Genomic DNA, 25,134 nt, shown 5'->3' with positions numbered 1-25,134 from the left:
TGACATTTTATGTTGACTGGACTGAAAAAAGTTGAGAATTGTGAAAGGCCACAGAAAAGAAGACTGTGATAGTTAAATGCATTTCAATTATGATGAACAGATGTTAAAAAAAGTAACAAATGAATCTGAACAAGTGAAGAATAAGAAAAAAAAAACGTTAAACTCAAGAATCATACTGAAAACATGGTAAATACTTCTCTTGCCCAGCAAAATAATTTCTGAGCCTGAGGCTTTTAAATACAAGGGACACAATACCAAGCAGGAGTAGGAAAAAAGTATTAATATGCAGGAGGCATTAAAGGTGTTAAATGTAAATATAGACATGAAGTCGAGGTTATTGATAAGATTAGGGGGCTGAGAGATGATCTTCTGAGATTCCATACAGAAGAAACTTATGGATAACAGAGATCCTGTCAACTGAAGAAAAAGCTAGACTTGGTTCAGCTGAGGGGAAAACAAACACCAGATGTGAAAACATCTATAAAAAGGGAGGAGGAAGGAAGGATACTTATTGTGGAGAGCTGTTCTGATGTAAAAGAGAAAGCAGATTCTGTGCTTCTCTGGGTTTCTTTTGAGAAAGCAGCAGAGCAAAATCCCAAATAAACCTACATTGCTTCTGATGCGCAAAAATAAATGTCAGAGCACCTTTTTGTAGAAATTGGCAGAAAAAGAAAAGGCTAAAATTAAATTATGTAGTTGAATTTCAGAATCATGGAAGGGTTTTGTTGGTTCTTTTGGAAAGGTAAGTCTTTCAAAATTGAGGGGAGTTACAATACTAGGAGCAATATTTACCATAACCAATGCAAGAGGCAATAGTAGGAGAGAATTAAATAAGTATGCCCTTTAATAAGTTTTACAGAAGCATCAGTTCCTGCTCACCAGAGTTGTCACATAGTAACAGCCTTTCTCTTTATGATTGGCTTGTGGGAGCAGCAGCCCCAGAGACAATGCAAAACAAAGTTTGAGATCTCTTCCTCACTGCTGTTCAGGCTAGCTCTGTCCTTCCACAGCTGGAGGGGATGGGATGAGGACCACTAATTAGCTTTTGTGTGCTTCGATCCTTAGAAGTAAGCTTCTAAAAGAACTTTCTAAAATTTTATTTAAAAAATAACAAAAACCTCTTCCATCTATTAGATACTTTGCCCTTTTTTTTTCTTTAGTTAAAGGATACAAGTTGTGTATTTATAATGCTGTCACTGAGGTCAGTCAGCCTTTGGGGAGGAGGAACATGTTTTTTCCAGGTAGGGCTAAATTGGCTTAAAGTCTGCTTTGTGTGTGCATGTGTATGTGTACTTTCTTTGCCATCTAACAGAGCCAACTATTGGGTTGAAAGCAACAGTTGTTCAAAGTCTTAATGTTGGAAGGAAGACTGTTAGCTTTTTATGACTTGTGCTTGGTATCAGTGCTGGTAAAGCCTAAAGACGGTCAATTTCAGAAGTAGGTAAGAGCTGAAATTTTTGCAGGTAGATCCTCTTTTTGTAGCAGTAAAGAGGCCTAAGGTATCTGTGGCCTGGATTGCCTCTACTGCTCACTGCCCTTTATAGATAGGTAGAAAAGATTGTCTTTGAACAACGAGATTATTGGTTTGCTGGTATGGGATGAATTTTGGGTCCATCTAACAGTCAGATGGTTAGATGGCCAGAGGTGGGTAAAGAGCACAAAGCTTTTTTTTTTCTTGCATTGAAATAATGAAGTGGCAATTTACCACTTAAATCCATTCCTTGTGTCTTTTTTCTGTTTACCTTTATCATCCACTCAACACATTCTGTCACAGCAGCAGTGAAGGTGTCAGGCTGTAGAGAGACCCACTAAACCAGCCTTCTCAGAGGAAAGCATTGTTACTCATTTGCTGTGATTTTTGATACAAGTTGAGGATGAAATGTTTTGAATAAAATTTAGCCAAGTCTCATTCCATAGCATACTCTTGGGCACTACTACAGAGCACTATCAAAAGACTGTATTTAGGCTTATAAAATATCATAAATGTGTATGTAGTTATACATGCATATATGCCATAGAGACAAAAGCACACAAAAATACATAAAGAACTTTTTTTTAATGTATGTTAGAATATTTGTGTGTATGTAAACATTTGGAAAATTTGTGCAGCAGAAGTCACTGTAGGCACTAGTATTTTGACTTTGTAAAAAAAAAATTCAGAATTATGTCTTTCAATTGAAATGTAACTGGATGTTTAAAAACTCATGGAGTTTTAGTTACAGCTTCTCAACCTTGCACAATGGATGCTATAAATCTCCTAGCAAATTTATGTAGAAGGCATATTGTACGTGATACCACACTGTTTAATTCCATTATTTAATAAAAGGCTACCTATTAAAATTTTTTATAGCCAAACACTGAATCTCTTGCCATGTAACCATAATGAATAGAAATGAAGAATAGATCACCTGTTTACATGTATGCAAGCAATATTTTCTATATATTATTAATAGCATTTGTATGGTTAATAATTCTAGTAAACTATAAAAATCCCATTAAAACCTTTAAATTTTGTGAGAGTAAGACAAAAAAACTCTGCAAGCATAAGGTACAAAATGTCCTTATGCACATACAACTGTTATGGACTTCCATAGTTTCGTATTCACTATGACTATAACTTTCTGTCCATTTAAATAGTGTTGTGCATAGTTGCTATGATAGTAATCATATTCTTAAAACTCTTTGGGCTGCTTTAAAAATGTTTCACTGTATTCCACTGACCCTCGTTTCAATTTATATTTAAAGCAGCTATAGTCTAAATAGATTAATAGGTTCATATAGTTTAAGATTTAACACGGCAGTTGATTAGAAACACATGGTAAGATGCCCCTCTATGGACATTTTTCATGCTTTTTGCTTGTATAGAATATGTTTACTTCATAGAGAACATTCAAATAAATAACACAGTATAGTACTGTGTTATTAATAATACCTTGTTTTGGTATTAACCTGTGCTTAAGTGCCAAATGTTGGTGCTATTTTAGATGGTATTTTCCTATTTTTGAGTATTGAAATGCTACAGATGTGAACTGCCCAGCTAATGTCCTGACTCGTAACATAAGTAAATAAAATACTGGTGTGAACCAACACATTTTCAAACCTAAACTTGAAAAAAAACCCAACAACAACATGCAAAACACACTGGTGTATGCAATATATCCACCACGAATAAAAGACAAATGGGCAGAGATAAAATATACAGTCACAGAGAGATTCCTTAAGATTTTGATATCTTCTGAAAAATTCCATGGCGATTAATTCTAGGTGGCAATCAGGTAAAAAGGTTGTGGTGTACCAGTCAGAGATACAAGACAGTTCCTGCTTGGTTCAGAAGAGCAAACCACGTGTGGTTCAAGTCAGTTTTTTGGTTTTATAAACACATCGATATAATCTTCAGAGACAGAATTACCATCCAGGGGATCTCAGTTCACAGAACATCACATTTATAGTCAACCTACTCAGCACCTCTGGAATTATATACAAGAGTGCACGCTTCTGAATTGATTATGTTGTATGGAACACTCACTGGGCTTCCTGTTAAAATAGCTTTGTTGTGACTTTTTTTTCCTGTTTGATTCTGAAGTGGTGCCAGAGTCCTTAATTTTCAGTTTATGCTGTCTTTATGGCTGCTGCGATCTGTATTGTGATTTAGTTCTTGATTTTTCCACTGAATGCTTGTTCCATTCATGGGCACTGAGGTCACTAGACTTTTAGATTGGGAGCAGCAACAGCAAAGACATGACTGGAAATTAATAAAAGAAAAATATGGTTAACATGAATCTACCAACTCTATGCAGCTTGCCAACTGTATCCTTTGTTCAGAAGTGAACAGATGATTTTAGGTGAAGAGAGAGAGCTGCACCCAAAGAAATTTTTTATCATAAAATGTAAACAATTCTTATGATTAACAATCCCAAAGGCAGCAAATTAGGCCTGTTTTTATTTAAGAAGAACTTTTGCAGCATCAAAAGGGAAATTTGTTTGACTAAGGTAAACAGGTTGGGAACTAACAGAACTCCACACATATTCTAAGAGCTGGGGGAGGGTCCTCTCTCTCACTGGGCTGAGGACCTAGAGATCAGTAGTAGCTGCTTAGCAAGTAGGGGGGAAAACGAAAATTCCCCAGCAAGTGATTTAGGTCCCTTCCAACATTTTGGAGGAAGATAAAGTTGTTTAAGAAAAGAGATGGTGGATGTATTGAGGCACATGATTTTTTCATAGCTAAGAATAGAAAGGCAGTTAGGATTATGCTCCCAGGTCCTGGGATCCCATCCAGGGATGTTCAATTGTCTCCTCTTTTCAGAAAGAATTCTTTGGCTATCCTCCCCTCCCTTTACAGAAACAAATGCTGAACTCTATGTAAGTGGGATCTCTCCACCTTATTTAGGGGAAAGAGAGTTATGGTCTCAGAGGAACAATGACAGTAACAGTAGTTGATCAATGATTTCTCTGAACTCAATGAGAAGAGAGTGTTGCAGAGAGGTAAGGTCAGACTTAAAATACATGTACTGCATATCTGTGGGTGGAAATGTAAAATAACTGTGTTAGTACAGAGGTAGGGTGGGAAACTCAATTATAAAACGGGAAGATTGCCTGAATTAATCACACTGATACTAAAAGGGAAAGGGCAAGTTATAGTGAAAACTGGGGAAAGATTAAATAATAGCTGAAAATTATTTAATTAGAGTTGTTGGATGGCATTTTTATTTGGAAGGGCAAATGGAAAGAAAGAGTTAATGATATGAGGAGCAGCCTGGTAGTACCCACTGTTACTTCTCCCTTGAGGACAAGTCCAGGCGTAGTATCTTCTCCACAGTTTCTCAGTGAAGTATGGGACTGTCAATATCAATGTCTAACAGATGGCAAAACTGACTTCTTCTGTCTCATGCGGAAATAACCCCTTAAAAATAGTTTGTAAGTCTGAGTGGGCTACAGAAAAACAAGCATTCCCTATTTTAATCATTTATTATATTTTTCAATAGCTCATGCCGCCTATTCATAGCCTGAAAGTTTATTGGTACAGTTCTTTTTTTCTTCTTTGCAGATAAAGCTATTTCAGTCTTCCATTTCACCACTTTCTTCTCCACTATTTGCTCTAATTTTCTTTCTTCCTGTATTGTCTTTATTTGGTGAATTGGGACTTGCAGAGACAGTGTGATAAGGAAATTATTTTAGCCTTAAAATATGTTTTCCTGTGTTGGAACTAGAAAAATGCAGGTAAAAGACATAATGCTTATTTAATTGCCAAAGTCAACTCAGGTGCCTAGCTTTGGTATACAAGCTTGAAAATTTTAGTCAGAATGTGACTGTTTAACTGCAGGCAGATTTGGTATCTTCTGTGCATGTTCTTTGTCCTCACCCAGAGTGGGAAATACGTTATCAACCAAATTCTGCTTCATGTACATGCCACATGCAGATAAATAGTACTTAAGAAGAGCAGGACTGTCTCAGTGATTGTTTACGTATGAGGACTATGTCAGACTTATTTACTGGTTTAGCATTTCAGATAATGAGGATAGTTTCAGCTCTGTTTGGTATGTGTGCTATGTGACCTGCTAGCTGGTAAACCAGATAATTTATAATCCTTCATTCCTTTACATGCCTCTCCTCACAACTGATGAAAATAGATAGTAACTAAATGGTTTAATGCAGTTCATCAACTGGACATAAAATCTCATCAACAGTTTCTTACCTGAAAACAGTTTTTAAACTTCTTGCTCACAAAATAGAGAGCTATTGGGTTTATACAAGAGTTCATGGTTGCCAGGTTGATGCTGATATAATCCAGTGGCAGCAAAAAACTAGGCAAAAAAGAAAAAACAAAACATTTAAACTCTTCATATACTATCAAAGCATCTGTGCTATTTGTGGTTGCAATCTCTTCTGTCACAGAAACTAATTCTCTGTCAGCTAGCTCCCTCAATCTAATCTTTTACCATGCCGTGTCTGGAATAACCTGTCTCACAGAAGTTCTCAGAAGCAGGAGGAAAGTGATTGCAATAGCATTAGACAACATTTATTTTAATTTTTGTACCCCATTACAGCTGAAACCCCTGAAAATAGAAGGATGTAATAGAAAAATCATAAAATAAGAGTCAGTTCTTCTAACATCACAGTTGCATGCCCAATGACATTTCTTACCTAATCTCCAAGTGTGCTGCATTATATTTTTTCAATAAGAACACTTGATTGGTATAAGAAAATAGGGTACCTGAGCAGTTCACATCTGCCAGGGTCTCTTTCGTTGTATACCATTTTCTTCAAAATTCGGCTCAGATGGAGAGGGAACCAGCAAAGAGCAAAAATCACTACTAAACAGAAAACTGTCTTTGCAACTTCTCGACGCTAGAAAAAGAAGTTAAGAAAATGATTACTGATGGTCTGATTCATATTGGTAGGTGTCTATAGTGGAGTGATGTTGGCAGCAAAGTAAGTAATCTAGATAAGCATGCAAGGATTCCCAAAGCACAGCTTTCAGGCTACCTGCTGTCTGTGAAACCTTTTTTATGGAGCCAGTAAATTGAGCTAGTTCTTGAAATCTGGCCATCCTCAACAGAGCCTACTGATCACTTAGACTAGAGCAGCTAGAGCATATGGGTGATTGCTGTCACTGAGCTGTCACCCAAGGAAAATCCATTGCTGGACTTTCCTGAACCTGACTACTTTCCCAGCCATTCCTATTTCTCTGCACTCGATTAGTTTTCTGGCAATCCCTTGGATAAACCTCTGTCTTCAGGAGCATACATACTCTGCAAGGAGACTTTTTTGTGTATTAGGGAAACTGATATCACACTGGACTGAAAACCACTTTCACCTAAAGTTTGATTTGGGGCAATTTGTAAGCCCAAGGCACCTAAATCAATTGGTAATAGAAGTTTCATTCAACTGTGTATCTAGTCAGGATGTCAAATTCTCTGTGGTGTACTATTTTATATTTAGTATGTATATGTAATGTCATGTAAAGGGATACTGAACAGGAAAAAGTTGCAGAGTGTATTAATTTTGCTATGTGTGCTTGCTATGTGATCTTGATGTTCCTGAACAAATAGTCCCTCTACAAACAAAATTGTAGAAACTTCTGTATTACAGCTTAATTGCATAATACTTTGTCAGGAAATAATTTAAATTTGATGGATATTTTATGTGGCTCTAGGGATTTACAGATGTTTTAGTGGATTTTTTGACAATGCATATGAGTGGTATCTGGTAGGCATGGATTTGATGAAGAGAGTCATATGTAGGGATGAGAATACCACTTCTTGAACTGCCACTGTAATGTAACAATAACAAGCATTGCAAAGCTCCGTCATTAAAAATTTTAAAGTCAAATGTATGATTAGATTAAGTCTCGTTTGTCTTTGAATAAGACTATTATTATTTCTTCTTTCTTATAATAGCAGTTTTCATCAAAATATGAAAGGATCATAACTAGACATTAATGTGGACAAGGCTGTTGGGAGGAAGGAGAAAGGGAGGAAGAGCAAAAAGTGATAGTTAAAAAGACCCTTTACATTTGTAAATTGTGGCATAAATCCATCCTCCAGTAACCAGTCCAAGTAACATGCTGGGCACTGCACCCCGCATGATGGGGAAAGAGGGAGGGAAGATTGCCCTGTACATACCATTCTAGTCCCAATTGGTGGAGTAGATTATGTGGGGCCCTAGGGGAGACTGTGTTGCAGGCCCTGAGGCCTGATGAGGGAAGCAAGTGGAGGATCTGCACCATGGGAGGAGCTTCTGGTCTGCCCAATCTGGAATGAACCAGCGGAGGGAGAACCCCTTAGAGAACTCAGATGCAGAGGGGACTGCTTTAGGGATTCATGTTTCTAAATCAAAGAGTGGGATTCGATGGGCTGAAGTTAACATTGTATCCTATTGTCTGACTAACTGCAGGGAAAAAGCTACAGATTACTTTTAAATTTCCAGTTAGGAATGAAGCACCAGAAAATGCTGCAAAAACACCAAAGTGAGATTTGACAGTTTTGTGAGTGGTTTTGCTCTATGATTACTTGTTTGTCCAAGTCTCCTACTGCTCTTTTCTATAGCCAGTACAGCTACAGTAGTGGTACTGCAACAGTGAAACAAGCCTGAAAAAATCTAGACTACCCTAAAACCAGGTTACTCTACAATTGCTTTTTACAGGACACAGAAGTTGTGCATCGAAGTATGCCAGAAATAGGGAGGACCCATGGAGTTGTATCTTTATGAATAAAAAGTCAAGAAACAATTTTTTGGCAAATCTTTGTAACTAAATTCCATGGCATATAGCCAGTAATGATTTAAGGTTAAAGAGCGGGAGAGCAGAACTGTCACACTTAAGAAATAAACTCTGGTGAGCTTCCAGAGCACATTGTCTTCAATATCTCCTTATACTATGATCTCTTATGTTCTGAGTTTGACTGAATATCTTAAGGTCATAAATAACCTGCATCCTTACTTTCTATAACTTATTGTATTCAGATACACTTTGAAACATTTCTAAGCTAATCCAAAGGTAGAAGAACAGTATTTTCAGAGACTGGTGTTCTTAATATTTACCTGCTTAAGATGTTCACTGAGAGCAATTCTCAAATTACTGTTCCTTCTGTTTAACATTTCGCAAGTCATTAGTGTGTAAAAGATAGCAGTACATGCCAGTGGCATGCAGAAATAGAAACCAAACAGCCACCAGTCCTTTGCATCTTTGTAAAACTGCAGATAAGGGAAAGAAAAGAGAAGATATTTTCTTAAAATTCACCAGAAAGTACCACAGAAATGTAATGGAAAGTGTGACAGTTGGTATGGTTCTTTTAAGTCCAAGTCTATTGGTAAACCGTACTGAACTATGTCAACTTTCTTATCCTTCTGATCTATTTTGGACCAACAGCAAAATGGGAATTGTGGCAGTGTAAACATTTAGTTTACCTTACTGATAGCCTGTCTGTACCTTTGTTACAATCTGTTTTGAGTTGGAATTAATTTTTTGTGATTGTGTTTTCTGGACATGTACTCCCATTCATGAAAACTGGAGCTCAGTTTTCACAAAAATGACATGCCAAAATGTAGTAAGTGTCAGTGTGCGATAACAAATCTCACTAAAAGCCTCAGGAAATGCCATTTACCTCTATGGCTCCTGTCCTGATTCCAAAAAAGGAATGTTCAAAATGTCTTGTAAGCTTAATCATCTTTTGTTATCTATGAAAAGATTGCTAGTTGGTTTGCTTATGTACTGGGCAGATAGAGGCCACTTCATAAGTATTTGTCTGTTATATGCAAAACTTAGGACTGATGGCTTCCAGTGGTATAGTTACTTTTAACTCTTTGCTTGCCATTTATACCATTTGACTTTTGTGACCGGGCACAGAGGGAATTGATAGCGTAGCATTACTCTGCTGTGTAATTTTAACTCTTAACTGTGGTTTAAGGTTTTATGTATTATGGGAAATACTACATTTGACAAAACATTTAAAATTATACTTTTCTGCAGATAATTATGTTTGTAGACTTGAGAAAATACTGTATTTTGTTTTTTAACTTCTATGCTCAGACAAAACTGTGCATTGAAGTATGACAATTTAAATACTTCCTGTCTCTAAGTTATTAGTCACTGAGATGGATGTGTGCAAAAGGGAACCTTCTTTCTCATAATCTTTCCCTTAGCTTGTTTATTCCTAATGGATGTGCTCTTGTAACATCACAGTTCCCACACCAAATGTCAAAATGCGAGTAACTGAGGATTATATGAATCCCATTTGAAAAAGTCAAACATCTGACATCTTCTTTACATTTAAAACTGAAGAGTGCTAAACTTCGAAAGATGAAAATGGACATAATTTAGTAGACTAATATCTAATAATGTTATTTTTTTAATTTGCTTTAGTTACATCAGCAAGTTGAGTTACTGAGAAAAGGGAAAGTTTTTTGATTTTTATCCTCCCACCCCAATAGAGAGAGTAAGTTGCTTAGAGTTTGCTAATTTAGCATACACTACCGGTATCTAGGCCACAACCCCACCTCACAGGACATTTTGAACTGCGTTGATTAGTTTGTTTTCTCCCCCTCATTAGCCTCATCCCTGGGAAAGGAGGGGCTGCAATCCACTGCATAGTTGCACTCTCCTTGGAGGCAGAACTTCCCCCCTGGGAACTCAGCTTCTGCCAGCAGAAAACCAGAAAACAGTATGCTTCATATTTTAAGAGTCTGTACCAAGGGGAAATCTAATTAGCACTCCTTCTGCAGAGAAGAGGACTGCAAATACATGGAGGCAATTATTTTTTCTGTGGCAAAATCCTTCAGGTCAGACTAGAAGCGCACTGGCTGTGCAGCATAGCAAAATATGTGCTGTGTGACTCCATGCTGTATTTGCAAGGCAAACTTTCTGTCCTGATAGTCTAACAGCTTTTGTGAGCATTGCATGTCAGTCACAAAGAACACACACACCCAGTTCTGTGTATCAACCCTGACCAATGCATTAATTCTGTACGAAGACCTGGCTTTGCGAAGTTATAGAAACTACGTGAAAATGTCTGCAAATAATTAATTAGGGAATCTGAGCTTCACACAGCTTACATCAAAGCACAGAATTGGGTTGATTTAAGAGAAATAGACATTCTTTTGTTTGTCTTGAAAGTCCACATGGAACTGGTTTTCTACAGGAAATGTGCATTTTAAACAAGTTTCCTGGTGCACTCAGCCTCTTGGGAATCATGGTCAAGCATGAATCTTTCAAGTCTTTCAAGGATTGCTTTAAACATGAATAAGGCTCCTATTAAAAACAAAAGTTAATCTTAATTCCTTCCCAAAGTTTAATGATTGTTTATTGTGGTGTTTGTGGTAGTAAACACTATAGATAAGTTAAAATGGTATTTCCATTTTAATATAATGTTTTTACTTGCTTGCAACTCATTGAAACACTATCCATTTTGGCTGAGGCTTCCAACACTTAATTCTCAGCTTGAAAGTAAATGCTGGTTTCTTTCCCGGAAAATCAACTTGGGGTTGGGGGGATTTGGAGCTTTTGAATAGTGCTGAGCATGTAAAAGATACTAATTACTGCTAAGAAACAAAAAAAAACCAAGCTGTTCTACTTACTGAGTTAAGAACAGAACAATATCATTAAAGTTAACATGCCCACAAAAAACTTGAACTGTAATGTTTTTGAGAATAGTGAGGAGAAAACCATTCTTTTTCTTAGGGAGAGAAGAAATGAAGATTGTCCAGGCACATTTGTGGAAAAAAACAGCCATTATAAAAGCAAAAAGCCTAGATTTGCTGCAGTATACATTTCATAAATCGCATTCTTGTAACTAAAATATCTACAGCCATAGAATCTATAGACTTTAGAAACAAAAATATTATAAGTCCTGGGCAACTCTACTCCCTCTTCACCTATGTGATTTACTCCCATCAGGGAATGACTTTTCTTTTCTCTTGCTTTTGTCTCTTGCTGTTTCTGCCATCCCTGCAGTCTGTGTAACCATACTGAAGTTGGGGATCTTCCACTGAAAACCATGAATCATGCATCCCTTTTATTTTCTAAATTTTCTAGCTGTGTTTTGTGCCTTCCCCTCCCCAGTTCTAGCCCAAGCCATGTTATGATCCCATAGAAGGAGAAGTGTCAGACATTTGAAAACAAACAAAGAAACTTGTACTTTATTCTAAATAAAAATTCTAGCTCAGGAAAAAATGTGGAGTTTCCCTCAATAGTTAAGACCTTGCATTATCTGCCTTCTCTCAGACAGAACAGAACAATAATCATTTTTTATTACTGGGTGAACTGTAGCTGGCCCTTCTTTGGGTCCACAAAGGAAAATGTAAGATACCTTTTCCCATTTTATCAGTGGAGGGTTGGGCAGAACCACTATCCCTCTGTGTAGTAAAGATATGTTAACTCTGTAGTGACTTCTACCTGACTTGCTTTGAACAAGCTAATGTGGGTATTGGCAGCTGTTAAGCTGCAGCAGTGTCGTCGATGAGGGCTATGAAACATGCCAAAGAAGCCTGATATGTACTCAGGCACTTCTCTTGCTCTGAATTTTGTGTTGCTGTGTCTAGATGACAGCTAACAGTGACCAAGCTTTCTAGGTTAGAGATATGAGTTTGTCAGATTTGTAGCCATGAATTCTTATAAATGAAGGGATTATTCTGCTTGACTTTGTAAACGGCATTCGGAAGAGGAAAAGTTATGTTAGCGCATGGCCCCACCCTTTTTCTGCCAAAAGAGCTGGCTACTGCATACAAAACGATGACTCACCATGGTAAAACATGTTTTCCAATAGTTGCAAGCTCCAAGGTGTTATACCTAGAAACACAATACCTCCTAAAGCTCTGGCTACACAGGTACTGTTCTTGACTGTACTTTAATCAGGTCTGTATTGTAAATTACTGGATTAAGAATCCTCACTAGTGAAGGAACGTAAATGTTGTAAAGTCACATTTGCTATCTCTGGATGAAAGCAGAGACTGACCGCTGTAAATGAAGGATCCTCCTTGCACCAGTATACATTAGAATATATTTTATACTTTAATGGATGAATAAAGCATATTTTAACACTATAATGCAGTATCTTAAGTGTCTAAGATATGTACTGCCAATCCCAAGAAGAGAAGAAAGGATGTTACTTACCATCATAAAATTATTTTTAGGATTGAGCATGCAGGTAACATAACCTTCATCCTTGTATCTGAAAGGTACCACAGCAAAACCAATTGCTTCTGGAATAGCCAATATAAAGGACAGAAGCCAAATGGAGAAAATTTCAATAGCAGTGATCATAGGGATTCCAATTCCCTGAACACGGCTCCAGGAGGCAACTGCTCTGTACCTGAAAGAGACAGGCATTAGATTCCAGTCTCCAGTATCTTTCTTAAATCCAGAGCTCTCGGTCTAGTTTTAAATATTAAATAAAATCCTGAAGCTGACATCCCAGCTTGTTTTCAACTTGTATTGCTTGTTTATACATACACTAATGGTTTCTGATTAAAGTAGGCAAGGTTTGTGAGGACAGGCAATGTGTTTTACTAGAGTAACTTATGTATCAGAAGAAAAAAAGCTTTCAGGCCCAGAAGCCATTCTACAGAAACAGCTTATCTCCTTCAGCCACATCAGTAGTAACAGCAGTGCTATCCAAAGTGAAGTTGTCAGCTTGCATATGATGAAGTACTGTGAAAATACTCTTCATAACATGAAAATGCACTTGTTTTACTTATTCTGTTTAACTGTTAAAAAATACTGGGTTTATGAGGCATTTTTATATTGATCTTAGACTACAGCTGAGTGCTAGTTAGGACTGTCTGGCTGCCAATTCAGGTCTTAGCCTCTGCATCACCTTTCCAATAAGAAACTGAAGTGAACAGCTAAGAAAAGTCTCTACATGCCAGAAGCAACACATTTTTCCCATGACTTTATCCCTTAGATAGCAAGTTTCTCTGTGAAAAGTGAAATTATTGAAACCTGCTTTCCTGTATATATGTGTCTCATAGCTGGAATCTCTGGTAAAAGGTGAGAATTCTTAAAGAAGCTTTACACATAGTCATGCATTTACAGCATTCCTCATTTTTCCTCTTTCTCCCTTTACCTTCTCCATCCCTTCCATGGTGAGGGATTTTTGTTATCAGGCTTCAGCCTTTCTCCCAGTACAGGAACTTAGAGGGTCCTTCTCCTCTACTTGTCTGCCAATTTTCAAGGAACTTGCAGGGATTTTTTATCCTTGAGACCTCAACCTCTCTGCCACATCTAGTCAAAAGGTTCAAAAATTATTGGAAGGAGACTGATAGGCATACAATACAGAGTACAAACTGGTCCATAAATAAAATTTTCAGTAGCAGACTGTAAACTGTTGTCTAGGAGTAACTGCAGTAAATTAGTTACTTAGCATTTGCAACAATTTAGCAAAGACAGTGCTATCGCAAAATTAGGGCAAGAACAAACAGTATTTTTGTTCTTGTAATAATCTGAAGTACATGCTGGGCAGTTTTCTTTCATCCGTGACATAACATGTCCTAAACTGCTTATTTTACTTCCCCAAAATAGTTACAGCTTCCCATCTGGAATTATAGTGCTGCATGGCTTTATCATGGCATCCACTGACGAAACATTCTTCTTTAGCTGAGAGGGAAAAAATCAAGAAAAATTGTTCCCCTACTTTAAAAATGTCAGAACAAGAGGTCATTGAAGCAGATTAAGAATTTATAAGAAACTGTCATTTTATTGTCTTGGCTATGGCAAGTATTCTTTTCTTCCTCAGATGTGCCCTCATTTTCTGTCCCTCTGAGTCCTGGCAGACAGATTTGGATGTATGCACCTGCCACCTCTATTTTTAAAACTTTGTCAAGGCACGAGCCAGGTGGTGATTTTAGCTGATGACAGTGACTAATTGGAGTACAACAGGAAATACCAGCAGGCACAAGGAAGGTGAAGGGTGTGGGAAAAAGAGGTGCCCTCAGCAGATCAGGAGCATATGATTTGCAAATATGTAGGCTTTAAGTTGCGGGGCTGGGTGAGCTTGGGCACAGGAAAGCTGAAACTGGGAAGAACAGGGAAGTTTAGATCGGGAAGCTTTAGGCTGGAGAATTAGGGTAGGAGTTAGAGAGGAGACTGGAAGGAATACAGAATTCTGGCATGAGACAGTTTTGAGGAACTCGACCAGGAAAGTACTGGGGGCTTGAGGGCTCCCACTTAACAAGGGTTTAAGGAAAAGAGCAGTTGAGAGCTCTGGGTTGGGATGCTTTGAGTGTATTGGGAAAGGATGGAGTTTAGTTTTCTGAGACGGAAGGGATGAAGAGTTTCTGATGAGAAGAAGAGTTAGTTAAGAGAAGTAGGACCCCAGGCTACAGAGGTCAGTAAATGTTAGGGTTATTAAAAGGCATCCTCTCCTTACAAACTTTTCTGAACAAAACAGAGTGAGGAAGGTGCATGAATGCAAGATCAGGTCTTCAGCCCATCAGAAAAACTACAGAAAGAATTATTACAGAACATCACTGGAAGGTGTCAGAGCCTCGTATAACATCGTCCTCATAGTAAACAGACTAGAATCATTTGCTTTGATACTGATAGCAATATCATACACAGCATAGTCACAGGTATAGTAGGGACAGGTTCTTAGTACATCATTTTAACATAAATATATGTATAAACTGAAGATATTGAACATGCTAAAGCAAACTAGTACATTTTAGACTTACAGATTAAAAAATGAAAACATCTAAAAGGCATTCCTATCTTCAAAGAATGTCATGAAGGAGGGAGGCAGTGTTTCACTCATGGGGAGAAGGCCTATGAGGTTGGAATTCTGAGAGCATACGAGTGAATAAACTATACTGAAATGACTGAGAAAGTTACCTTCATCATAATATCTTCCCACACATATTAATTCATATTTGAATTTAATTTTGAATCATGTTTGTGATCCTTTCATATTGCCTTTTGCCAAATACCAAATTTTGGCTTTAATTACTACATGGAATATACCTAGGAACATGCCCTTTTGCACAAATACTCAAAGATTTGTCCCAAGTGAACTTTGACAATTTTATAATCAGTGCAAATTTTACTTTCTACTGACTGGCAGTTTTACAATTAATTCTATCAGTTGCACAAGCTACATGGTACTATCTCATCATCCTTGACTGAATGATGTTTTTAACAAACAGTGGTTTTAAACTGTGGACTGTAAATATTTTTCAAATAAGAGAAGTAAACAGAATCACAGAATCACAGAATGGTTGAGGTTGGAAGGGACCTCTGGAGATCATCTAGTCCAACCCCCCTGCTCAAGCAGGGTGACCTAGAGCACATTGCACAGGATTGCATCCAGGCGCGTTTTGAATATCTCCAGAGAAGGAGACTCCACAACCTCTCTGGGCAACCTCTTCCAGTGCTCTGTCACCCTCACAGTGAAAAAGTTTTTCCTCATGTTCGGACGGAACTGTCTGTGTTTCAGTTTGTGCCCGTTGCCTCGCGTCCTGTCACTGAGCACCACTGAAAAGAGTCTGGTCCCATCCTCTCGACACCCTCCCTTCAGATACTTGTACACGTTAATAAGATCCCCTCTCAGCCTTCTCTTCTCCAAGCTAAACAGGCCCAGCTCTCTCAGCCTTTCCTCCTAAGAGAGATGTTCCAGTCCCCTAATCATCTTTGTAGCCCTTCGCTGGACTTGCTCCAGTAGTGCCACATCCCTCTTGTACTGGAGAGCCCAGAACCGGACACAGGACTCTAGATGTGGCCTCACCAGGGCTGAGTAGAGGGGGAGGATCACCTCCCTCGACCTGCTGGCAACACTCTTCCTGATTCAGCCCAGGATACCATTGGCCTTCTTGGCCACAAGGGCACATTGCTGCCTCATGCTTCACTTGGTGTCCACCAGCACTCCCAGGTCCTTCTCCGCAGAGCTGCTTTCCAGCAGGTCAACCCCCGACCTGTACTGGTGCATGGGGTTATTCCTCCCCAGGTGCAGGACCCTGCACTTGCCTTGGTTGAACTTCATGAGGTTCCTCTCCGCCCACCTCTCCAGCCTGTCCAAGTCTCTTTGAATGGCAGCACAACCCTCTGGCGTATCGGCCACTCCTCCCAGTTTTGTATCATCAGCAAACTTGCTGAGGGTGCACTCTGTCCCTTCATCTAGGTCACTGATGAAGAAGTTGAACAAGACTGGACCCAGGACTGACCCCTGGGGGACACCGCTAGCTACAGGCCTCCGACTAGACTCTGCACCACTGATCACAACCCTCTGAGCTCTGCCATTCAGCCAGTTCTCAGTCCACCTCACTGTCCGCTCATCTAAACCACACTTCCTGAGCTTGTCTATGAGGATGTTATGGGAGACAGTGTCAAAAGCCTTCTGATAATTAGATCAGAATATGTTGAATGCATATTAACCTGCGATTACTTGGTCTATTTACTTAATGCTATAAGAGTGACTGGAAAAATAGTGGTAGGATAATTTTTCAAGTGGATGTTGTGTGAATTGCGTAACATAGGATCTTTGTCTAGCCACAAACTTCCCATGATTAGGAATGCAAAAATACTGGAAGGTTTATTTCCCTCAAACCTAGAGAATATAGGACATCTGCCAGGGAACTGAAATAAAAGGGACACATCATGCATTACATATAATTCCCAAATCTAAAATCTGTGTGTGTGTTTTATCTCACATTTCTTTTACAATTTTTTTCCTTTTTTGCATGAACCTTTTCTAAAACATTCAGTTCTTTTCCAGGTCATTTCTTTATTTACTGTTGTGGCTCCTCTTCTCTGTCCTCCTTTCATTTTCTACTGCTTATCCATGTGCTGTCGACTTTAGTATATTGTGCCCTTCAGTTGCTCTCTCTCCTCTGTTTTCTCTGCTTCCCTTTCTTCGCTCATTCTTAGCTATTTATTCCAAATTGCTTTTCATGGACCCTGCAGTCCCTCCTGAACAGAGATGCACAGTATTTGACATGGGACCATTATATCATAAAGTATACCTATATGCAGTTAAGTATTTTGCGCTCCTATCTAGTTATGAATTGCTTAAAGCATGTCTTTCAGAATGACATCCTGTCTTGATCTGAGGGTGTTAAGAGCAGGACCCCTGCCCTTCTCCTCTTGTAGTTAATTACTTTCATTGTTAAAAATGTGTACCTCACTGTCATTGGGAATTTGTCTGGCTAAAACCTTGATAAATGGGTTCTTATCATGTCTTTTTTTGCTAGGCTAAAGACTTCATGCATACTTGATATATTTTCTTTGTTTCAGTACTTGACCACTATAGTCAAGCAGCTTCTTCAGTATTGTTTTTGATAGGCAACCAATTGAGATCTGTAAGGCCATTGAATCATTTTTGATGCTTTTCTATACCTTCTCCATGATTTTGTCAGTGTTTGATCAATTATAACTCCAGAACTCTAATGAGCCTTCCAGTATTGGTCTTGTTAATGCTGTATGCTTGTGTTTTTTGCTGTGGCCTAGATTACTTTTTGGAAAAATTTGGATTAATTTTACCATTGTGGTATCTAATCAGAATTAAAAAAGAATATGTAGTATGCACCATATGAAATGAAATCAAGGAGCATATGAAAATGAAATCATGGGCCATAACTTGTCTGTGAACTATCAGTCCTTTATTCCTGCTGTCTTAGAGTAGGTGCTTTCCTCTTCCATTCCTTTTGACTAATTACGTATTTGTGAAGATGTAAACAAGAATTAAAAAATTAATTGTTCAAATGACCCATTGGTGTGACATATTTCTACTCTGCAAATGCCATCAGCCCTGCTTATAAAAGGGAAAAACAATACAGAAAAGGCAAGAGACTTGATCAAGGACATTAGAAGCAGTCACTGTCAAGACTGGAGTTAGAACAGTTCCTAGATAACACTGCTGTTGCTAATATTGATCTGTTCCTGCTTGTCATGAGAGATCACAGCAGTTCTTCATTTTAAAGATAGCCAGTAGTGTGTTGACTGGAAAGCTCTTAATGTAATAAAGCTCTTTTTGCTTTGTTTTAGTGTAGAATCTTGATTATCTAATGCACTTACTGGAAGTTGGTCTATCAGATGAAAGCACCTAACCTGAGATTATTGTTCTAAGCAATGCAGTATGCAGAAGGGGCAATAAGCTGTATACATGTGAAATGAGATCCCTATATTCACTCTTCATCTTAAAATTCTCTCATTGCTTGAGACATAAGCAGGAGTAAAAACTCAGGAGGGAAAATACTCTTCCTCTTAGTTACAGTCAGGCACTGTTTAGAAAAAGAGTCAGATTATAGTCATCATCATGACCCAGAGCTTAAAAATGCCTGAGAGGCATCTGTAACAAATGTGAGCTTCCTCTGAAGGGGTGAGTGGCTGGTTTGGTGTTATGTGTCAACCTCTGAAAACCCTCTCCAAATGTGAGTGAGCATTGTTCCCCTTGGCCACGCACAGTTAAACCTTAATACGCTGTCAGTGCAAGCCACTTTGTGGAAGGAGCACTAGTCATGAGTGGAGTTTCACAATAGAAGGAGGAGATAGTCAACACAGAGACCAATCCTTGTAGAAAAGAACAAGCACTTTGTTCTAAAGCAGGGCCACAGTCTTCAAAAGACCATCAGAGAGTCAATTACTGAAGCTGTGGAGCTCTGAATTGATTATACCAATTGACTCCATCTATTTCTACCTTGCAGAATGCAGCCCTGTATATAGACACCCAACTAACTATAAGTGAGCTAGCTTTCAGGAGCTTTTTGAAAATAAAAATGAACAAAGCTGAAGACTAGAAACAGTCTAGCTGTGACAGCTGGCTGATTTTCCTTATTAAAAAGACTACATTAGCTGATGTGAAGTTCTGTACTAATGTGACTATGCTACTTACAGTGCCTATCCCTAACTTGTTGAAAGTGCTGTCAGATCCTGATTTCACTATAATTTAACCTGGATACACCTCATGTTAGTTACTGTCAGAATCTGGCCGTATACGTCTGTTTTCTAACACACGTTTATCTGCAACTATTTGTTAGAGTAGCACCAGGTGATAAAGAATATGTCCTTGGCAAAGCATGTAAACTGTGAGAAGAAATTAAATAGGCTCAGTCTGATCCCTTAAGGTTTTATACTCAAATGCAAATGGCATGTGGTTGTTGTGGGGATTAATTAGTGCTTGTAAAAAAATATATATGCATATCTAAAGAGAGCGCTTCAGTTGAGTTACTTCCAATTTACAAAAATACATGTAACAGTAGAATTAAGCCTAGTAGAATTGCATTGGTCAGAACTTAGCTAACAAATTCTAAACTTCATACGTCCTTGATCTAGGAGTTATTCCTTAGAGTTATTCCTTAGGATTGTATTTTATGCTAGGCAGATACCATTTGGGAAATAGAATTCTTTTTATAGTGCCCAGACTCCTAAAGGAAATAGAGCACTACCTGTATTATGGCTTTTTGTTTCTGGGTTCAGCTAATGATTTAACACATGAGTTACTAAAACAGTAAGGACCGATATTTCAGGTATGGATACTACTAAGTAACTCATCCCTTGTAAACCTTGTATATCAATTCTTTGTGCAAAACCAAACAAAGCTTGTTTTTAAAGTCTTTGCATCACTGTATTAATACACATAATGAAGCTTATTTATCAACAATTTGTATATCAAAATTCCTTATATTTTGTAGTGAAACATGATAAAGTAAACTCAAGACCAAGAAAAATAGATAGTTTTTAAAGAAGTGAAGACTTCATCTGCTATTGCCTAATATATATTAAGAAAAAAGGCATAAAGGAATAATATTTAAAAGCTTTTTAGCTGTTGTCATATCATCCTGTTTATATATCTTCCTGAGCACTTTTAGCAGAGGCATTAATTTTCGAACTATCAAAGCAAGTTTCCAGCATGGTTTTCAATAAAATTCAATTAGTGATATATGTTATCAAAATAAACACTGTAATTATATTCCATAGGCAGTGAGTTGATAAAGGTCACAATTATTTGTAAAACAGATTTGAACAGTAATCCAGGATTAGAATACAGAGATTCTTCATATTCAGGCATGTGCTTAAAGCTGTTACCTGCCTTCCAGTGTATGAAAAATTTTGTCTTTAATAGGTAAAGTTTCAAGAATTGGCATGAAATAAATCCCAATAGTTACACTGAATCCCATACACTTTTGAGAGCATCAACAAGAAACAGTGATAAATGTATATGCCCGTAACTGCTGAGGAGACCATACTGAGTGCTCCCAGTTTTAGAAAAAATTGCAAAGGAAAGAACAGTGTCTGCCAAAAGCATAGAATATACTGTACCTGTCCACACTAAGGGCACAGAGATTAAGGACTGTGATTCCCACTGATGCCTTCTGTATAAAGGGAAGGAATTTGCAAAGAAACTGTCCAAATTCAGAATCCCCAAAAGGCCACTTCTGAGCAAGGAGCTAAAGAAAAGATATAAAATAATCAGAATACTTAAATAATAGCTTAGCGAATATGTATTGATTGTAATTATTTCTTGTCTTTGGACACAACCATTTAACCTTGAATTCTCCATATCTCAAGCATATCCTTTGTTACTGAGTGATTCTGGATAGTAATTGCTGCTATAGAAGCATGGAAGGTGAAAATATAAATATAAATACAGATCTTCTACTGTTGTAATAGTAACTTGCATTGTTAAAAGATCTTTTTTTAATGTACTTCAGCCCTGTCATAACTGGTTGCAATTACTATGTCTTTTCCCAGAACCAAGCATTCAAAGCATAACTTGCAGTTCATAATAAGATACTTCATAGGCAAATTCCCATGTTGCACGCAAGTAGATTCTTGTCATTGCAAATGTACCACTGTGTAACTCATGGCAGTATTCACTGCCAGATTCTTAAGCGTGTGGAGAAAACATTGTACATACATAATTTGTTCCATATGATGCTTTAAAGGACTAGCATCATAAATGTGAGCTTATTACAAGGCAATGGAAAGGCATACATTTAGAAAGATGTGAGTGAGTGACTGGTGTTTAGATTAGTATTTCCTAGGAGGCATTAACATAACAAATATGAGTACATTTATTCTTGTGAATAATTAGTAAGTAAACGCTAATCTTTCTGGCTGTAACTGTTAATGCTTCGAACAAGTAAACGTACAGAATACATGATACAAAATTATTCAGGATAGTCAAATCTACAACTGACTGCAGAGAGTTACAGATGATCTCACTTTACTGAGTGTCTGGGCAATAAAATAGCAGATTACATTCAATGTCAATAAATGTAGTAAGTGAAAAATTAATAAATCCATACAGAATATTGAGCTCTAACTTAGCTAATACCACTCAGGAAAGGGATGTTGGAGTCATCATGACCAGTTCTTTTGAAAAATGAAGTTAAACCTTCCCCCCAGAAGAGGATGGATCACTCTTGCTCTATGGTTTTCTAATCCTCCTCCCTAAGCCTTTGCTACTGAGTCCTTGTCAGAGGTAGAATACTAAGTAAGAGGTAAAACAAGTTCTTTGTCTGACATAGCATAGCTGTTCTTATGCTCTTATCAACTTCTATTCAAGTGGTTGTATAATACAAAGCATTAGATTTAAAATGAAAATATAATGCACTTCAGCCAGACATACAGCTTCATCAACATCCTGGAGGATGCTGTATCCCCTATATAAACAGGGGGCATATTTTTCAAGGCAATACTTAGTAATAATCATTGTCTCATTGGATGATTAACTTCTTATTACTACTATGTATTCATCTTCTGATTTCTATTAAGCCTTACTGAACAAAGGCTGGAACACAGAATATTTTGATGTTACCTTTTAAGAGGTGATTCTAGATGTTTTTATTTGCTTCAGAGAAAGTTAGCAAATGATAAATTATGGAGTAACAGTTATAAGCTAAACCCAAGCTTCTGAAACCTAGTTCTGCTGAAATTTTGATCTAGACCAGGAACTCAGTTTTACGTAGCTAAAATAGATTTCAGCTTCACAACAGTTTTATTTGCCAATGTCAGCATGGGATGGAGATAAATTGGTGTGGCACAGCTAGCATTTCCAGTAAGTACAGTATGTATGATGTGCCAGATTCTAGCCGTCCCTGAACAAGAGCACAAAATGGAAAAGAGAGAGCAAGGAACCACCCTCTCACCTGCACAGATGTACAGGGTGCCATTTCTTTCTGCATACAAAATTTAGTACAAATTTGCATACAAAAATTATTTGTGTTCTTACGGTAATAAAAAACAGAACCTCTGAAACATACACACATACACAAACACACACACATATATATGTATATATATGTATGTATGTATATGTGCGTGTGTATATATATATTTAATTATTACACTAAAAACTTTTGTACCAGAACAGTAGGATCACTACTGGCTTGGTGATTAGTATTCCATTAGTATATCCACTAGGATAGGTGATTAAGTGTTGTAAATAATAAGAAATGTAATGAGATTATACCTGCAGGTTCTCGAATATTTCCTCTGATTTTATCTCTGTTTATAGACTGACATTGAAAGCTTCAGACAGTTTATTTCTAGATAGATTGGCAATATTACAACAAATATTTGCAGGGCATATTTTTGCTTTTTGCCATTAACTCTTGCATGAGGCTTTAGTTATGTGAGGGACTGCTGAACAGCTGTTGGAGAGAGAAGGACTAATTTGAAAGGTAATTCTCCAACCAATTGTAGTCACATGGAATTTCAGCTCTGAAATTCAGATGTAGGTTTTAATCCAGATTCTTGATAGTCTGTAATCATATGGTATCTGCATTTGGGCCAGATCAGAATAGTTTTCAGGTACCACTGGTGAAAGCTAAATTAGAAGGGGCACTGCCAAGGGAAAGAGGTTCTAGCAGACTTTTATCAATTCCCTGTGCCAACCAGAGCCCAAAAATTCGTTTATCATTAGAGGTCACACTTTAAGAGGCAAGAGAAAGGCAGCCATCTATTCATTTCTGTGCACTGAAAATGGCTCTAGTGTATATTCAGCAATAGAAATGAACAAGCACTTTGTAGTGACTGTGAAACTCTGTTACTACAAAGCAAATATTAGCTTCAAAAAGAAAAGTGTTGTACTTAAAAAGGTTTACTTAGTCATTACTCTTCACAGGGAAGCTTTCTCATGGTTCCAGCATGTACACATCTTCTCCACGCCCCAGGAAGCTCTCCTTTTTTAAGATGAAAAGTATTTTATTCCTTTTGTTTCTTACACTTTTCCACTAATTGAAGTAACATCAGTATCAAATGATTAGACATTCTTTTCAAGTTCATTTTAATCAAAATGACTGGTATCAGGATTAAGTTATTTGATTTTTAAGATTAACTTTGCTCTCATTTCTGTGAGTATACCCCATTATCATTCCACATCAGCTAAGCATTCATTACTTTCCTTTGGATCAGGTGCCAGTTTTTTCCTATGTAGATATTTTTAGTCAGCAAATTTGATCCTGTCTGTGGTTATACTAATTTTACATCAAAATAAGTCCATTGCACTCTGTTCTACCCTAGCAGGGTATGGAGACATCAGAGGGAATAACACATCTATTTTGTATGAAGAATTGGGCCCAGAAGTTTAATTAAATTAGTCCTCATTTACTTAGATAGAAGATAAGGACTGAGACCACTGGCTCTGCTCTTCCAGTGCTTTTGCATGTTTTAATATCCAAACAAAATGGATATAAAATTCTAGCAGATAACATTTTCTCTCAAGGCACAAGGACAGGAAGAAGCAGGCTGGTTATCCCAACTTGTATCCCAGTTCTCCATGACTTGGTCAAATGGATTCTGCTCCTGCAACCTCACTCATAAAATCTGAGGTTTCAAAATAAGACATGTGGCAAAGGAAATACACTTTTCCCCTTGTGTATTTTGCAACTTCGGGGTGTTTCAACTGTGGTGCAATTCCCAAGAGAGAAGAGTGTAGTCAAAAGCATATTTTTACACTGAAATCACAAACAGAGATTTCAAGGTTCTACTGTCAGTCTTAAAAAAGCTCAGAAAAGTGACCAGCTACAGCCTCCTTGAGCATCCCTCCCTCTCTGCTCCTTTATATGGCCTCTCTGCCCTGACGCTTGAAACAAACAAGACAGCAGTGCTGAGAACATTCCTTTGCAGTGATTTTTAAATGTCACTCAGTTGGTTTTGTTCTACTGCTGTTGCTATTTTCTAACCCCCATTAGTATGCTAGCTGATGTACAAAACACAGATAAAGTCCCACTCTGCACCCCAAGCAATTTATAGTCTGAAAGAGAGAATGTTATAATCTAATGGCATGAGCATTCACCAGTACATGCTCATATGCATCCACAGTGTTTATCTAATTCTAGGCTGATACTGTGTGTTTACAAGCAGATGATGACCCTGGAGCTCAGCCCAAAATAGATGGGCTAGGTTGGGTGCTGGATATGAAATGGCTCAGGTCTGCTCTATAAAAACTGCTTTGATTAAACAACTACATGTTAGGAGGTCCTCCTTCTCTGCCTCATGGTTGTTGAGGATGAAAGCAGTTTTCAAAGATTTATAACTGCCCTTTCCCACTCTAATCTTATCATAGTGCTCTAGAGCCTTTCTCTTCTTCCAGTTTCCTCTTGGGACTGTTGTTCATGTGCTGACACACAAAATATTTTTCCCAGAAGCTGAACTGGTTTTCATACAGACAGTGCTTGCACCTCATGTAGCAGCCCTCATGCAGGAGAACA

General features: G+C 37.8%; 1 protein-coding gene across 2 annotated transcripts in view; it reads right to left on the bottom strand.

Annotated features, from left to right (window-relative positions):
* Positions 1-2,037: 2,037 nt before the first annotated feature.
* EDNRA (endothelin receptor type A) overlaps positions 2,038-25,134 on the bottom strand; it is a 34,235-nt gene continuing 11,138 nt past the window's right edge. For both annotated transcript variants that reach the window (XM_013951710.2, XM_013951711.2), the window contains exons 3-8: positions 20,738-20,865; positions 12,605-12,803; positions 8,539-8,691; positions 6,212-6,345; positions 5,693-5,801; positions 2,038-3,742 (exon numbers count right to left, since the gene is read on the bottom strand). In XM_013951710.2, coding sequence (XP_013807164.1) covers positions 3,605-3,742; positions 5,693-5,801; positions 6,212-6,345; positions 8,539-8,691; positions 12,605-12,803; positions 20,738-20,865 — 861 coding nt within the window. In that variant the 3' untranslated portion in view covers positions 2,038-3,604. The remainder of the gene's footprint in view (positions 3,743-5,692; positions 5,802-6,211; positions 6,346-8,538; positions 8,692-12,604; positions 12,804-20,737; positions 20,866-25,134) is intronic.

This window comes from Apteryx mantelli, chromosome 5, assembly GCF_036417845.1.
Source record: "Apteryx mantelli isolate bAptMan1 chromosome 5, bAptMan1.hap1, whole genome shotgun sequence".
NCBI lineage: Eukaryota > Metazoa > Chordata > Aves > Apterygiformes > Apterygidae > Apteryx > Apteryx mantelli.
The sequence above is the reverse complement of the archived record's forward strand: the minus strand, read 5'-3'. Positions and strand labels throughout refer to the sequence as shown.